This window comes from Ananas comosus, linkage group 9, assembly GCF_001540865.1.
Source record: "Ananas comosus cultivar F153 linkage group 9, ASM154086v1, whole genome shotgun sequence".
NCBI classification, from domain to species: Eukaryota; Viridiplantae; Streptophyta; class Magnoliopsida; order Poales; family Bromeliaceae; genus Ananas; species Ananas comosus.
Window position 1 is genome coordinate 2,036,673 of NC_033629.1, and position 16,646 is coordinate 2,053,318.

Consider the following 16,646-nt stretch of genomic DNA (forward strand, 5'->3'; position numbering starts at 1 on the left):
ACATTGAAACATCCCAAAACTATAACCAAGGCAATTTCTAATTATGATTTAAAAAGAGAAAAATCAATGCAATAGTTGAATATTATATTTAGGCCTAATTTGGAGATACAATAATGTAATGCACTTATTCTGATCCTATTGTCATCAAATATTCCGGTCTCAAACTGCGAAAATTGAGGTTGATTTTATATAAATTTTGCCTACAAGTATTGAGTACAAGAATAAAATTGACATTCTAGTTATAATATTATAATTATAATAATGTGATTGTCAACATTTTGAGTGGCTGAAACATGCAGCCACATTTATCAAACTATACTTATCAAATGCAGCAGTTGCTCAAAAAAAATATGAAAAAAAAAATTAAGAAAAACTTCTTTTTTTTTTTCCCATAAAAGACTCTTCAATTTTTTCACTCAGTATGCTTCTAAAAAAATAATTCTTTCATTTTTTTTTCAGATTTTATAAAAACTAGCATTTTTGTTTCGTAGAGAAAAAAAAAAAATCTGAAAAACAATAACACTAATTTTCATTAAATTTTAGAAAAAGACTTTCCAAAAAGCTTTTTTTCATTTTAACCAAACAGACAAAAACCGAAAAAAATAATTTCTACCAAAAATTTTCTCACAAATTTTTTTTATCCACACTTTTTCGCGAAAGCAAACAGTTCCAAAGTCCGAATATTAGCACATAATTAATCCAGTAGACAAAAAAATTCCAAAAAAGAAAGTAAAATAACGACATCTAAAACGCCACAATAACAAATAAATTTTAATATGGCCGAGCCATACATAGATCCACAGTAAAGTGTCCACCAAATTTACAGAAACTTTAGCAGCAAAAGAGATGTATCTCAACATGTTAAAATATTACAACAGCATATTACATAAGCAGTACTGATCAGGAAAAAAGAAAAAGAAAAGAAAAAAAAAAAAAACCCAACGAAGCACGCCGAAGACAAATTAGAAGAACTTGTTGAACTGGCCGGTGAGGGAATCTCTGAGGTTGGAGTATAGGCCGTAGAGGGAGTACTGGCGGAGGTTCGACACCTCGTACCATGAGTGCTTGTCGGTGCCGGAGAACGCAAGCTGTAAGCCTATGCTGCAATCGACCGAGCCCCCCTGGCTCTTGCAGCTTGACGTTTTAATCGCGCAGGTCTGCTTGTTGAGGCAGACGAAAGACGACTGCCCCGAGCATGAAGAACAGCCGTCCGTTTTCCAGTACAGGTTTTGAAGCGTGCCCTTTTGGAACTCGAGGACCTGAAATGGGATTTCCGTTGAATAATTGAATAAATTGTAGAATTTGATTGAATACAAAGGTGAGATATTATGGCGACGTACCAGAGTGAAGCCGCTCACTGTGTATGAGCTGTTAGCGACAAACACCGGGAGCGACCTTGCTGCATACTTTCTACCGGCAAATGCTACCATGTATCCACCAGCATTGGCCTAGAAATGTACAAATTATAAAGAGTAATTTCTACGAAAGTGATTTTAAGATGTGGAAAAACAAGATCCCTGAATAAATTAGCAAGATGTTAAGGGATGAGATAGTAATGTAAAATAGGGGGTTATTGATTGGCGAGGTGGTCGATGGTTTCAGTTCACCCAATAAGAAGACGAGCAGATTAGGATTATGATCTAATACTCCCTCCTATGAAGATAGGTCATACTGCGAAATATATATCAACATATCCCCTCTCTCTCTCCCCTGCTTTTAGTAACTGCCTTCAATTAGTTCAAATCATATCATATTATATTATGACAATTTTAGTAACCACCTTCAATATAACATCATATCATATCATATTATATTATTTTATCTATGACAAATTTTGAACGTACCAAAATTTCTCATATGTATTAATGTACTACAATATAAAATTAGATTTTATTTTTTCCAAAAATATTTAATATTATTTCATTAGTTCTTCCAACTTCAAATTGAAACATCATACAATTTATTCTTGTAAGTTGTACTGAAGAATTTGAGTTTGTTTTATTTATTTATTCAAGTTTTATATTAGAGATTAAATATTATCCAATGTGCAATGAAAGTGTTTTTATAAAGAAGCTAAAGACATGATCTTACATTCAATTCCTAACCATTCCATGACAGAAAATTTTGACTGTAAATTCCATGCCCCTCTAAAACTTAAAAGTGGAGGATAAAGGGAAGAATAAATCAGAGAGAACTGTTCTAGGGAAGGAAAAAGAGGAGAAATGGAAGAAACAGGGTTAGAATATCCTAGAAAAAGTAAGACCAAGAATATATGGAAAAACAAAGCCCCAGATATACAACTTTCTCTCCACTGAAATGCTTTACAGGGGACCAACATAGGGGTCCATGTAGTGAACTTTCATGGCAATAATAGGAAGCAGGCTGCTGACTGTATCAAAACAAAGGAGACCTGAATGAGACTAAGACGCCTATTAATTGCGTACCTCCGGAAAAACTGGGATAAATGTAGAGAGGTCTTGTTAAAAGGATTTAAAAGCAATAAATAGCAATTCAAATTAGATTTACTAGGTTCTTTTTGACAAAAAATGATAGAAAACCAATTATATAAAGTCCAAGGCTGCAGAAAATAACTCAAACTGGTGAAAAAGGTAAGGACAATAGCGGCAACAAACGCGAATGTATAATCCTATTCATTCCACACTAGAAATAAAAATGATTACCAACTCCCAGATCTAATTCAATTTTCAACCATCATATTACCCTTTTAATAATAACCACAATGGGATTTCCTTAATGAAATAACACAATTAGGAATAATATATCATAGTTCCAATTGCAAGCTCAAATCCAGGATCAGTACACCCTTGTTGCTTCGTAATGCTACATGTACTCAAAACTCAAAAGTCAAGAAATAAAAAGATGTGACAATAGTATCACCTTGAATGCTGGTCTAGCTCAAAACTAAGAAGACAAATTCCACAACAGAGTAAATTAACCTTTTTCGCTTCCAAATGATACTAAATGTCAAAACTCCGAAGAACAATGAGCTATAGAAACAAAAATCTAAGGTAGGCGGACATACATTGTTCCTTAGACTCCACAATTAGAAATAAAAATTTAAAAAGGAGGAACTTCAAAGTTTCCAGAAAACATTGTTTTGCTGATTCCGAAATAAAATTCGAGCAAAAGCTTTAAGGATTTCAGCAAACAATTTCCTCGCAAGATATTGTAGGAAATATGCCAACGATGGTCTAAAACAGCTAGCTATATATGAGTGAAAGAGGACCGCCGATCCACTTAGTGAACACCTATTAGCACATAGAGCTTAAAACTTTAAACAGAAATTACAATGAATATGAAAAATCTTGCTCTAACTCTATCCATACAAAATCTTAAGATTAGATCTAAATGGCCCAAATGAAATATATTAAGATTTCAACAACGATTTCTAGATTTATCTAGTAGTCTCCTGCAAAATTTCTATTTCATTAGGAAAGAAAAGGGAATAGTGAGGTCACTGACGGGCAAAGAGATAGAAAATAAGGAAGCGAAAGCAAAAGAAAAATAGGGATGAGGTCCACAGGTTCGTTCCTCTCAGTTATTCTTTTGCAAAATTCTAGTCCGTCCCCCTTTTTTATGGTAACTCCATCTCTTTCTCTTGTCCAGTTCTTGATTCCATCATCTCAAAATCTACTTATACCCAAATCAAAAGGTCAAAAGAAGTAAAGTAACAGCAGAAACCATACAGATTCAAAATTAAAGGGAAACAACAAGGAGGATGACATGGAATCATACCCGCTCATAATTTTAGTTCACTTTGTGTGTAGTTAACCAAAGAAACACCACACATTATCGACCTACATCTTACGACAAACAGCTTACATACTTCATTCTTTCTGAATCATTTGTTACAATCCCACTAAACCACATCCCTAGCAACTCCCATGGTTACCTACGGTCCCAAAAAACGTCTATAACAAAATGCATTAGCATCCATACATCATTTTTTTTTTTCCTCTAATTCAATAATCTCCATTTTTTCCCCTAACCAAACATACTTCCAATCAGATCGACAAGGAAGGAACAAGAATTCACCACAGAAACAAACAAGAATTCACCACAGCGCAGATCCCAATAGAAGATTAAGAAAGGAGATCCACGAACCCTAGAAAGCGACCATCAAGCACATTCCCAGTCATCTTTCACACAACAGAGGTTTACAGATCAATGCATATATTATCCAGATTAGCTTTTTGAAATAAAAAGACATTCCATCTCTTGCTCTAGTCAAATTTCTCGATCCGATCATCTCAGAATCTACTTATAATCAGATCAAAACGTCGAAAAAAAACAATTTAACAAAAGAAATCGAAAAAAAAAAGGCAAACAGCGAAGGAACGAGATCAAAAAACCCTAGAATCGGACGTCAATCCAGAGACCTCATCGGGGCGAAATCGAAACCCTAGAATAGAGAAATCAAAAGGGAGGGGGAGCGAATGGAAGCCGTACCGGATCGAAGTTGGAGGTGGTGTTGACGGTGAGGAGGGAGATCTCGTCGACCTTGGGGCGGAACACGGCGAGCTGGGCGGAGCCGGAGGAGGAGAGGGAGAGGCGGCTGTCGCAGGGGGAGAGCTGCTGCGCCCGGTTGAAGAAGAAGGCGTCGCGGCTCGAGAAGGCGACGCCGAACGTGAACCCGTCCCCCCGCTGGATCCTCGCGTCGGCGCACGGNGTCGTCGGAGGCAGCAGAGAAGGAGGGAGAAGGAGAGACGGGAAGGGCAGGGAGGAGCGAGAGAGGCGCCGTCGTCGGAAACTGTGGAGGAGAGTCAGAGAAGAAAAGAAAAGAAAAATGCAAAAAAAAAAAAAGTCACAGCCCGGCCTTAGGGGAATCGGAGGCGAGGAAAGTGGGGGCATCGGCGGCGACACCGCTCTGTCTTCGCCGCTCTCTGGGAAGAGAAAGAAAAAAAAAGAACGAGAGAAAAAAAGAGAAAAGAAAAAGGTATAAGGGCACCTCGGCTCCGTCTTCGCCGCTCTCTGGGAAGAAAAAGAAAAAAGAACGAGAGAAAAAAAGAGGAGAGAGAAAGAGGAAAGAGAAAAAGGTATAAGGGTATTTTGGTCAGTTTGCTGAAAAAGCGGACCGAATCTGTAAAAGCCAAAAAGATGGCCCGATTTTGCAAAAGCCCAAAATAAGTGGATTTTTTATGCAAATTGGCCTAGAAAATCTACATACTAGAAAGTGTAGGATGCAAGATTTTACACCTATGATATATGTGTACAGGTAGTTTGCTCTAAAAATCTTACTAATTTTATTTTATGTTGATATTAACTATAGCCATTATTATTTTAGTTTCATTTACAAATAAATTGGATAAAATCTGTAATTTAATCAAGCAAGATGACTAAGAAAAGAATCCAAAAGTTAAGGAAAAGTTGATAAAATAATATTTATTCATGGTTGAGGGACCATTTTTGAATTGAGTGGTTTTGTTACAAAGCATTAAATAACATTACAATACAATGTTGGAAACTTGCTTTAATCCTGGTAAACCAAATTTCATCAATAGAAACAAAATTTAAAAGCAAAAGACAACAATGCTAAACACTTATATATAAATAACATTCCAAGGTTCACTCACAGACTCAAAAAAATGGTACTAAGAAAAAAAAAATAAATAACATTACAATACTCAAAACAACCAGAATACAGCAACAGAACAAGCTCTCTCTCCCAGTGAAATTTCAGAATGTTCAGCCGCGACAATCCATACAATATAAACACATAAAAATGCAAAATAGCACAACCCCAAGACTAAAAGATTAGTGATTTATACACAGATAGTTCGATACTACGAAGGAACAAACGTGTATCAACCACTAAATAGTAATAAATATCCTTGATCAACAGAAGATGGCTTATCCGGTTTGTAGTTCGACTCTCTTCGGAGCAGGCTCGAGAGGCTTCACGCCATTTTTCAATTCGGATTTCGGAGTATCTTTGATGGGTTTTTGAGGCTGGTGAAGCGCGGACTTGACAGGCTTTCCTGCTTCTATACCTGTTTGATATGAATTACATCAGAGAAACCGGTCAGAACCTTTTTACCTGAGAATTATTAATTCGGTATAAATTAAAAACAGAAGGTGAAATGTAGGAAACTAATTGAGTTACATGGAAAATCTAAAATTAGTTTCTCTTCATATACGTGTTATGCATGCTACTGAGTGGCAGCTTAAAACGGAACCATACCTGAAAGAAAACTACATGAAAATATGAAATACATGCTTATCAAATATCTCCTTAAGCCGCTGCAATTGAAGCTTCAAAGCTTTATTTTATATAGCAGGGTTTAAGCCCCCAGACATGATAATGTGCATTAGTAGTCATATCAACTATCCAGTAGAAAGAGTTGCTCATGAACCATAACATGTGAAAGAACAATTGCAGCAGACTTGCAACAGGAAGAACTTACAATGCATTAAGCAATTCTAAGGGGACGAGAATAACTCTACCAGTACAGAGGATTGAACTTACCGCCTTTTGGCAGGGATAGTCTTCTTTTAGCTTGTAAATCTTGTTGTGCGGGCCTCTCTTTTGGATTGCTATATGACCGAGTGCCAGGTTCAGAAGGTCGGGAGATGGCTTCCTCAGAAAGCTCTTTGGACCGTGGCTTTAGCTTCGAGGTAGAAGACACTAGCACACCTGCAGAACGGCTTGATGAAGAGCCACTTCCCTCAGAGTGCGACGGGCCCACCTTTTGGTTCAGAACATTGGAATGAAGAGTCGAAATGGGTTTTTTTCCGGGTGTTTTGTACTGCGTCTTAGTTCCACTTCCCTCAGCCTCTTCACTCTCATGCACCGCCGTTTCGTCTTTAAGATTTATGTCGAGGAATCGGTTCTCCCATGGACGGACCGCCATCCATCTCTCTAGCCATTTCCAGCCCCAATTGTTCTTGTCAGGGTCAAACCCTGCAGAGGTAGCCTGCTGCCTGGAACCCGCTTGCCACTGAAATGAGTAAAACGAAAAACTCTTAATCAGGGGGGCAAAAAATCTTAATCAGTAAGAGCTAATTCATACCAAGTTGAATTCCGAGGTCTAGCAATCTCCATTAAGAATGCACCAATGATCCAAACAGACCAAAACTGACACATTTTTTCTTTTTTGTCAGGTCAATTCTATTAACAATGCTATTTAAAGAAAAAGCTGAAACAAGGTCTGTCGTAGCAAAATTAGCATCATGTCAACGTAACAAATCTCAACGCATCCAATCTAGTACTATCCCACGCCAAGTGGTGTTCTTATTCGAAGTTACCTGATGAGTTAGAGCATATGCCATGGCTCTCTCACGCTTCGCTGCAGCTTCTTGCCTTTTTAGTAATTTTGATTGTATTTCCTCCACCGATCCAACACTGTCACACCAGCCTTCCTGCATTTAAATGATACAATGGGGAACTTACAAGCCACCAGCAGATTACATCAAGAATAGGATTGTCCCAGGACCCCACTTGGTGGGATCATAACTGGGAAATCACCTTTTAGTGAAAAAGGTCATATCCCAAAATTTATGACAAATGGAAGTTATCGAGGAATAGTTGCATTAACGAAATAGTGAATGCCACATGTAGTTATTTCCAACATGGAAAAATAAATGGCATTTTAAATCCTGCTGTATATTTAGTACTAGTCTACTAGAATAATTATTATCAGACTGATTAATTAGATTTCTCAGGGTACTATGCGTAGGAGTGCTAATAGGTTTGGTGGATCCAGATTACAATCTGGGAAAGGGTGACAGCATACAAAAGCAGGCTCACTGTAACTTCGGGCTAGGCCCGACGAAACACAACCAGGCCTTTTTAACCTCACGGTCTTCTACAAGCTAGGCTGTGTTAAGCTCAACAACTAAACAGTTATCAAGATCCGAATCTTTACGGCTAGCTAGACCAGGCAAGTCTGGTCTGGATGTCCTTCCATTGTTAGTATTTTTTTCATGGAAGTAAAGACTACTGCTTTGTTCCAAAATGATCATGTTTCTTGTACACACAGACTTCTCTCAGAAATTGCATGACTTTAAGCATGAGGAATTGTTTAGTCACGCTACATAAATTTGCCAACTAGTCAACTTTGAGAAGATTGCAGTCATGCTGAGAACCAACTATTAATAACAAGTATAGGAAAAGAAATCTGTGGAGCATCTCTGCTTTATTTTCGTCCTCTATAACATATGCAACTGAAAACATCTAAGAAAAGGTCTTAATGTTGATGATTAATACTGCTTTAGATTTAGAGCAACATTAGTGCAAGTTGTTGGGTAGCTCAACTCACCTCAATCTCCCGAATATGGGCCTCATGATCTTGTTCTTGAATCTTTGCCTCGCCCGACTGACTTTCTAAAGCCATGCGAACCCTCCTTGCTCTGACACGAGCCTGAACTCTTACCAAAGCTTGCATACAGCGAAGTGTTACTGCCGCTTGTTTTCTGACGGCATGACCCCTCACAAGGGCCTGAAGTCTAACCAATCCTTTTAAAGCTCGTAAAGCTCGTCTAGCCTGAAAAGTCAATCAATCATAAGTAACTGATTGCAAGATATCAAGAACAATCACACATTTGGAATATAACCAAAATGCAGAGTGCAGAAGCTCTTTAGCCTATTCTCACATGTTTGATCAGAACCTTTTCAACTAAGCAAAGCAATCTGCGAGTCATGAACCAAGTTAGGTAAACACCTTTGAACACAATATCCAACTTGGACAAAACGAAGACACTACTAGCTGATTCTGGTGTTCCACAACTACTCAGCCCTGTAGCAATGCTAATGCTAGACAATATTTACATTGTAGTTTAATAATTTATGAGCCACAATTACCAGCACCTTGGAAACAAAGATATTAAGAGCACATTATTAAAGGACATTACACAATACCAGGAAAGCTCGAAATGCGGTTTGAATAACTGTGGCAGCCCAGTTCTCTTTCGCATCATGCTCAGTTTGAGAAGACACTGGCATAAGAAGTGAGGTACTGGGATTTGAGCTTGATTGGGCATCTCCATTGCCGGTCGAAGAAGTACCAACACTGAACTCATCCTGACCAGTAGAATTTTTTCCATGGTGCAGCAACTGATCATCACCAATGCTATTCTGCGACATTATCAATTCATTAGTGAGGATAAGCAAATGGATTAATACACACGAGGTTACGACGCTGATGTCAGCTAGCCATATCGAGACAAATTAACAAGGATGCAGCGACTTAGCATGATGTCGTTTTGATGGAGTCCAGATCTCTTGAAATTGCTATCATCTCTCTTAAACAAAAAGTGGGCAGCTGGGGACTCCAGATTGACAGAGATAGCAATTGGTGACAATATGTGACACAGGAATCACAAGATCCAGAAGGGAAATACATGATAGATAGGAGGAGAGTGAAGGAAATATGCTAATAATCACATTTAAGAGTGCAAACCGTTGGTTGGATCTTATGTAGAAGATTGACGTAAGTAGATGTCAGTACGGCTTCAAGTGTTACTTTATTACAAGTTTACGTGTCAAAAACTGATATCAAGTAATTTGTCCAGCACAACGATCAAAAGCATATCCAACATACAAGGTTAACAATCTAGCTAGGGACAAATCTCATACATGCTCTCCAAGAATAGCCAAGTTCTTTCAAAAAAGTCTCCAGAAGCTGGCAAACATCCAGTAAACATAATGCACATAATAATTGGAATCTTATAACGTGAATCTAAACAAACATAACAATAGAATATGACCAAGGATGATGAACAAATTGTTCAAAACAATATATAAATCTTCATGGAATTTGTCTTACTCACATTTTTATCCTCTGGATCCCGTGATTTCTCAGGTTTTCTCAGACCAACTAATGACCGAAGCCACTTAGCAGGGATACCCATTTCCTGTTACGTAAAATTTCAGAAGATCAATGCCTGCAGCTGCAAAAAGAGAAAAACAGTTAGTATGAGAGCTCCAAGCGTCACTTTTGTATGTAATTATGCTCGTAAAGGGACGAGAAAACAGTAAAATGCTGATCTAGACAACTTGACATTAAGCATCAATATTTTTCTTCTCCCACTAGAAGGTAGGATGCACTGAATTCAATTAAAGAAAGCTTGAATTGAACTTCATTATGACACTAGCAGTGAAAAATTGTCTTATTTAGTTAAGAAAGCTCACTTAGAGAGGTATAGAGTAAAGTATAAAAAGTGCACTTTATCAGTCAATGAAACTCTCAATAAGAATTATTCAGTAACTATGCATTGGACAACCATGACATGAGACAATAAATCAAAGGCCTGAATTAAAATTATACATATAAGTACCAACTAAAACTAAAGAACACAGACATAACAACTGATATTGCTACCCAAAAAAAACATATTTTGTTCACTCCACACAGTCGATTTCGTAATAACTAACAGTCCGAATGCTATGGATGAGTTATTGATGCAAATTTTTACTAGATCAACAGCAATTCGCAGCTTCCGCAAACATCACCACAAAAAGAAAAGTCACAAAACCTTAATAACTCTGCTCAATAACCGCAGAGAGTATCATTTACCCTACGAAACAAAGTCAACAACACTGATCGCAACAAAGCACAAATTACTCCACCCAAACCCCCAACCAAACACATTCAAACACATTCGACTTCAATCTCCCACACGAATCAAAGTCAAAACCTTTTTTTTTTTCTTTTTTACCTCATCAAATCAAACATGCATTGCACGGATGCTCCAATCCCGGCGAAGCCGCTTCGATCCCCCGATCCGATCAAAAAAACTCGAAGAAACACTCTAAAAGAAACCCCGAATTCGAACCAAATTCGAACTAAAACCCCGCGAATCCAAAATTCAAACCAGATGCTTCAAATTGAGCTCACAAAAGCGGCGGATCTGGGAATCTCCTGTTAGAAATTAACAAAAAGGGGATGAGAAATTCCAAAGGGGATTCACCTGAGGGAAAGAGAGAGAGAGGCGAGGGGATATACCATTTGCCCCTCTTTTTCTCTCTCCTCACCTCCTCCTCCTCCTCCTCCTCTCTCTCTCTCTCTCTCTCTCTCTCTCTCTCTCTAAAAAAAAGCTCGTTTTCGCTCCCGCTGTAGGATTCTGAACAAAAGGAATCGCCTTTTTCTGTATACGCCCTTTTTCACTGTTGAGAGCTCAGATGTAATTATATCAATTTTTTTTTAAGGTAAACTTCAAGTACCACCTCGGGGTTTTGTACTTTCTCAATTTAGTACTGTATAGCTTAAAATGTATCAAATTAGTACATGAGGTTTCATTTTTTTTTATCAGCTCCTTCGTTAATATTTCGTTAAATTATATACAAAAAACTTTAGATACCTCAGCTCGATTTATCGAACATTCACTTTAGTATCCTTTAGTTTTAACTTCCTTACTAATTTAACGAAAAAAAAAATAGTTGAATGAATAATAAAAAAAATAAAATAAAATCATAGATACTAAATTAATACACTTCGAATTATAGAATACTAAGGTGAAAAAGTATGAAACTATAGGGTGGTATTTGAAGTTTGTTCTTTTTTTTTCTCATTTAGTTACTATTCTCTCGAGGATAACTTAATAATAACACAAAGCTGATTACGTGGCATATTTTTATTGGATTATTATTTCACAGCTGTGTTGAATGTAGTGCCACGTCATCTGTTCTGTGAGTAGTCAAACTACGCCTCTGATCGTGATGCGCGTGGCTTGCACAGATAGGTTGAAAATGTATTGAGACCCCCTTGACTATAGAGTTCTCCGCGGTAGGCCCTTAAACTTTTTTTTTTAAAAAAAATTACTTTGTACGTCCTATTATTAAATTTAATAGTATTATTATCAAATAAACATCATATTTTTTTATAAAAATTATAAAATTTATCTAAACTACAAATCATTTTAATTTAACTATTTATTTCTTAAAAAAATAATTGAAATATTTATTTAATTTAAGCCGTTTGATGAATATTTTAACATAAAACTTAAGATAATTATTTAATTTAATAAATTAATAATTATATAATTATTAACTGACTCAAATTAAATACGTTAAAAAGTTGGATAGCATACTTAAAATATTTAAAAGATTAAATAGTTTGTTTAAAATTGATGATAGTTAAGATAAGTTTTATATATATATATATATATATATAGAGTTCGGCTACTATGCTATCGGTAGCACGGAGCGCTCCGTGCTACCGATAGTATAGTAGCCTAGCTCTATATATATATATATATATATATATATATATTGGCCTAAAATTTTTAATTTAATTGATCAAAATCAAAATCATATAATTTAAATTTAAAAATAACAAAAAAATGTGTAGAAAAACTCATTTCGAAATGGCCAATAGTTGAGGAGGGATGTTTATATACGTAACACTCCCAAAAAAACAAAAAAAAAAAAGCCTTAGTTAATTATTAAAAAAATCATTAGATTTCCTAATTAGGCCGGCCCCACGTGTCATTAATTAAAAAATTAGAAATTAGGGAAACGGTCCACGTGGTGCGTGGCAGGATAATCATAAATAATAATAATAAAACTAGTGTAGTAACTCGCGCGATGCGGCGGGCAAAATATAAAACAAACTGAAGATGTTGAGTGAAAATTGTGGAAAAAAATGTTTAGATAGTAATATACTCATTCACTATTATTTTATAATATAAAATAGATTCTTAGAAATATTCTAATCCTTGGGATACATATGCCATGTATGCTTTTCGTCCCTCAGAATTGTGTGTAGAATCCCTAAAAAATCAATATACGTGTCACAACATAAATGCCAATTACAAAAAAAATTGTATACTAAGTGAAATTTGATGATATAAGATTCAAACAAAATTTACATTCGAATAACCATCACGCCTGACCTTTTCAATTCTAAATCTCGAAGGAAAAGAATATCCTAAATAGCATGCTGACTTATGGGAATGTCGAAACCCAAATCGATGGCAAGTTCAGCATTGCAAGGAAAATGATATTGAAGTCGACAGGAGGTTGATAATTCTCGTCCAGAATACATGACAAATTAGATCCAATATAACGTAGCCCTGCAATAAGACAAAAATGAAAAGCGAAGTTTCTTATTCCATTGAGCAGAACACAATGTTGATGATGTTCTGTTTCTTAATACCTCATCTTACATGCTCTTCACCCACATTCCATCGCTTGAGCGCAAGTACACATGCATGCCAATGTGGAAGATAGAGCATCTTTCATCAAAGAGGGATGAATGTGGTCAAGTCCCCAGGATCCATTAGAATTTTGATTTTGTAACATCCAATCGACGCACTGAGGGAAGTACGGGGTTTGAGGAGATCCAGGAGAAGGGACCATGGCTATCCATGCCATGTCATACGAAGAAACTGAATATTCGACCTTACTTAGCTGCTACCTTATTCGTTTCTCCGATTTCCTGGAACACTACAGCCACTTCTAATAAGATGCTTAACTCGACCACAAATTTATCATATGGAGATTTCAAAATAAGATGGGATCGATAAATCTAATACCATTACTGAGAGGTTCGCGCTGCTTGCTACTTTCGCATCATCCAAATTTGCTGTATACGAAAACGAAGCAGTTGGCAATCAGCAAAAGTCAAATAAATGTAACACCAGAGCAAGTGAAATATGCAAATGTCTTTTCGTGATAATTCCAACCAATCTAGTTAGAAGTTGACATGATATAGCTAGATCTAACGCATGCTGCAATTTGAAGATAATCCCATATTTGGCATTTAACATATTCTCCTAAAAAAAATAATACACATAACTTTAATTGTCTTATTGAGACAAATGTAAATAATATAATTTAATGCCACGTTTACTTGTATAATAGCAACAGTTGAATATCAATATTAAATGCACCATACTCTCTTAGAAAAGTATTTCGTAATCACAATGGTGGGAAAGCTAAGTTAGTATATTTTAAGAAAACTATACATGAGATGCTTCAGTATTAAAAATTAGAATATTAAAAAAAAATGTTCTTCATACTTTTTAATATACTTTAAAATTATTAAAACTTTTAATGTAAATGTGTTTTACTCTCTACAAAATAACTTATAGAATAAATTTTAAAAGATCATTGAAAAGAAATATCTATATTTGTGAGGAATAAGGTGAAAATTCATTCTGTTCGTCTTGTTGTAATTGCTCGTTTGGTTGGATAATAGACCCTCATATGGTTTGATTGCTTTGTATCCCAACGTAGTGCATGTATATAAAGAGAAGACTCTCCATATAGACAATAAATCCTTTATGTATGTGACAGGCCTGTTTGTGTTTTGGTTAAGTTTCTACATCCTCGGATTTTCAAAAAAAAAAAAAATATTGAGCCTTTTTTTTGAGAAAATCCTTTCCAATTTGGTATCGATTTTTTGTTTTTTTGAACTAAAAACCTAATAAGGGGCTTTTGTAAATTTTGGGATCCACACCGAATAAGAGATGTACACGTAGCATTTTCCTTTCTTTTTTTTTTTGTGGGGGGAGGCAAGCACATTCTCGCAAATGCTCTCGAGGCGTGGATCTTTGGGCAAAATCTTTTGATAATTAATTTTTTTTAAAAATTAAAATTTTAAGTAGTCCATCTCTTTAATTGAAGTTGTCTTTGCATATAAATAGAATCTTATAGAGCTTCAAAACTCTTAGAGTTGCTCGAAAATTTGAGAATGAAATTAAAATTCAAATCAAACTTTCAAAAATATCTTTGTTATTAGACCTTCTTTACATTGTCATTTCCATGATAATTGAGCTTGAGTAGTTTTCGTTGCGCTTCTTATGTCTACAGAGAAATCGTTTCTCTATAAAATCTTATCCAATTATTCAATTGCCTTCGAAAGTCAAGGCACTTTTGAACTACTTTTTTTGCTTTTGGAGATTGTATTTGCTAACTTTCTATTTGCTTAGGGTCCTAATCTCAGGAGGAGTACCAAACTTTATTTGATTTAGTAAACTTGAACTTGCACTTAAAAGCTTTTGAATAGAAACAAACTAATCATAGAATGGTTTATCTATTCTCATTATTTTCTCTCTTTTTAATTACCATATGGAAAATATTACCAGTAGATTGAAGCAGCATCAGCAGGTGATGTAGCAGCAGCAGCGGCAGTCTACAACAGCAGCAGATGACAGCAATAGTAGTTTGCAATGTAAAAATAGGTAAAGCTAAAGAAAAATAATTCCTAATATATCTTAAAATAAAAACGGGTAGTTAAGAATAGATTAAACTAAACTAAACTAATCAAAAGAGATAAACCATTAGGGTTAAGGGCAAATTGAATCAAACCCTACCACCCCCACACCGACCTGTGTCGTCGCAGCGGAGCTCCTCGCAGGCGGAGCATCCGGCGACCATGGTGTCCACCGCCGACGACCCGCTGCCGTCCATAGCGCGCTACGTCGCCCTCGCCGCCTCCCGGAACGCCCACGTGCTCACAACCACAGGTTGCCCTAGCGCCGCATCCACCTTCACCTCCACGATGAACACAGGAGAGAGAGAGAGAATTAGAGAGAGGAAGAATATCCATACAAAAATTTTAGAGATGAGATGATCCTTACCGTAATAGAGAGTAGGTAGAGGGGGAGGAGGAGGAGACGGAGAGGAGGCCTCATTTTGGGAGCGAGCATGAACCAAATCCATTTTTCAGGCATTAGGGGGAGCAACCAACAGGATCGAAGCGACGGAAGGAGTAATAGACGCTATCGAAGCGACGGGATAGCAGGGATCGAAGCGGCGAGGGGAGAGGGTCGAGAGTCGAAGCGATGTGGGCAAAGGGATCGAAGCGGTGAGGGGAGAGGGTCGAGAGTTGAAACGGCAGGGGTAGATCGAAAAAAGAACCTATTTAGAAATAAAACCGAACATGAAAACCTACAGGTGGGACCCAGGACGGGTCCACGTGTACAACAAATTAAGAATAGATTAAGGATAATATGACACGTGGATAGGCTAATACGGGAATTAATAGAGGATATATAGATAATAATAATATAATAATTATTAATAATAGTAATATAATAAATAACAAGAGAATAATGGATAATAAGTACGCCAAAGTGGCTACGCATTTATGGTTATACCAAATAATATATATAATTATTAATTAATATTGTATTGTTGGGTATTTAATACGTAGACTAGAATTACACGTCAAACCGCGAGAGTCTAACAATTAATTCTCTTCGATTATTTAAAATATTGTACATATAATATTGTAACTACGTACTTATAAAAAATAAAACTTTTGAAAAATATAATAATTTATTAATATCCTGTTTGTATTTAAGATGGCAAAATAATAGATTTTGAGATAAACTAAACTTTATATTTAATTACTTTTCTTTTACCTCATGTTCCATAGCCATGGATGTAATTTTTTTTTTATTTTGCTATTTATTTGACATAAAGTGAATAATGTAAAAATAGTCGTTAATATTTTATTATTTTTTACTATATTTATTTAGAAAAAATAGCATGCTACTTACTTCATTTATATTTTTTTATTAAAGATAAACTTAGCTGGAAATGTGACAAAATTAAACTTCGAACTTAGAACAACTAGTAGTAATTTATCAAGCGATTAGCCACCTGCTTTAGGGACCATCAGTTAATTTATTTTTTGTGTAATTGGCTTTGATCACTTCGGGATTGTTCGAAGTCAATT

The 16,646-nt window shown here is 36.0% G+C and overlaps 2 protein-coding genes across 14 annotated transcripts; both read right to left on the reverse strand.

The window, feature by feature from the left end:
- Nucleotides 736-11,077, reverse strand: LOC109715386 (protein IQ-DOMAIN 1-like). The gene is made up of 12 exons (XM_020240363.1): nucleotides 10,678-11,077; nucleotides 9,790-9,909; nucleotides 8,879-9,094; nucleotides 8,280-8,504; nucleotides 7,267-7,380; nucleotides 6,488-6,959; nucleotides 5,875-6,011; nucleotides 5,664-5,767; nucleotides 4,830-4,904; nucleotides 4,471-4,771; nucleotides 1,341-1,448; nucleotides 736-1,259 (listed from the first exon to the last, which is right to left on the reverse strand). The coding sequence occupies exons 2-12, from the start codon at nucleotides 9,868-9,870 to the stop codon at nucleotides 963-965; spliced, it is 2,130 nt and encodes a 709-aa protein (XP_020095952.1). The 5' UTR covers nucleotides 9,871-9,909; nucleotides 10,678-11,077; the 3' UTR covers nucleotides 736-962.
- Nucleotides 12,596-15,792, reverse strand: LOC109714922. Of its 13 annotated transcripts, none has more exons than XR_002217454.1 (6): nucleotides 15,544-15,792; nucleotides 15,292-15,457; nucleotides 15,046-15,095; nucleotides 13,495-13,544; nucleotides 12,853-13,032; nucleotides 12,596-12,730 (listed from the first exon to the last, which is right to left on the reverse strand). XR_002217454.1 is itself a non-coding variant. In XM_020239669.1 (5 exons), exons 1-5 carry the CDS (start codon nucleotides 15,623-15,625, stop codon nucleotides 12,940-12,942), a joined length of 435 nt encoding a protein of 144 aa, XP_020095258.1. In that variant the 5' UTR covers nucleotides 15,626-15,792; the 3' UTR covers nucleotides 12,759-12,939. The 13 variants fall into 13 exon arrangements, 5 of the variants coding, with proteins under 5 accessions (XP_020095258.1, XP_020095257.1, XP_020095259.1 ...); XR_002217460.1 differs by lacking the exon at nucleotides 12,596-12,730 and adding an exon at nucleotides 13,116-13,397 and having other exon boundaries at nucleotides 12,759-13,032; nucleotides 15,029-15,095; nucleotides 15,292-15,451; XR_002217458.1 differs by lacking the exon at nucleotides 12,596-12,730 and adding an exon at nucleotides 13,116-13,405 and having other exon boundaries at nucleotides 12,759-13,032; nucleotides 15,029-15,095; nucleotides 15,292-15,451.

Excerpts from the sequence above, each read along its gene's own strand:
- LOC109714922 (XM_020239668.1), bottom strand. The coding sequence starts at position 15,625 with ATGGATTTGGTTCATGCTCGCTCCCAAAATGAGGCCTCCTCTCCGTCT. Across the intron at positions 15,458-15,543 it reads TCTACCTACTCTCTATTACG|GTGAAGGTGGATGCGGCGCT; the intron begins GTAAGGATCATC and ends TTCATCGTGGAG. Across the intron at positions 15,096-15,291 it reads GCTCCGCTGCGACGACACAG|ACTGCCGCTGCTGCTGCTAC; the intron begins GTCGGTGTGGGG and ends CTGCTGTTGTAG.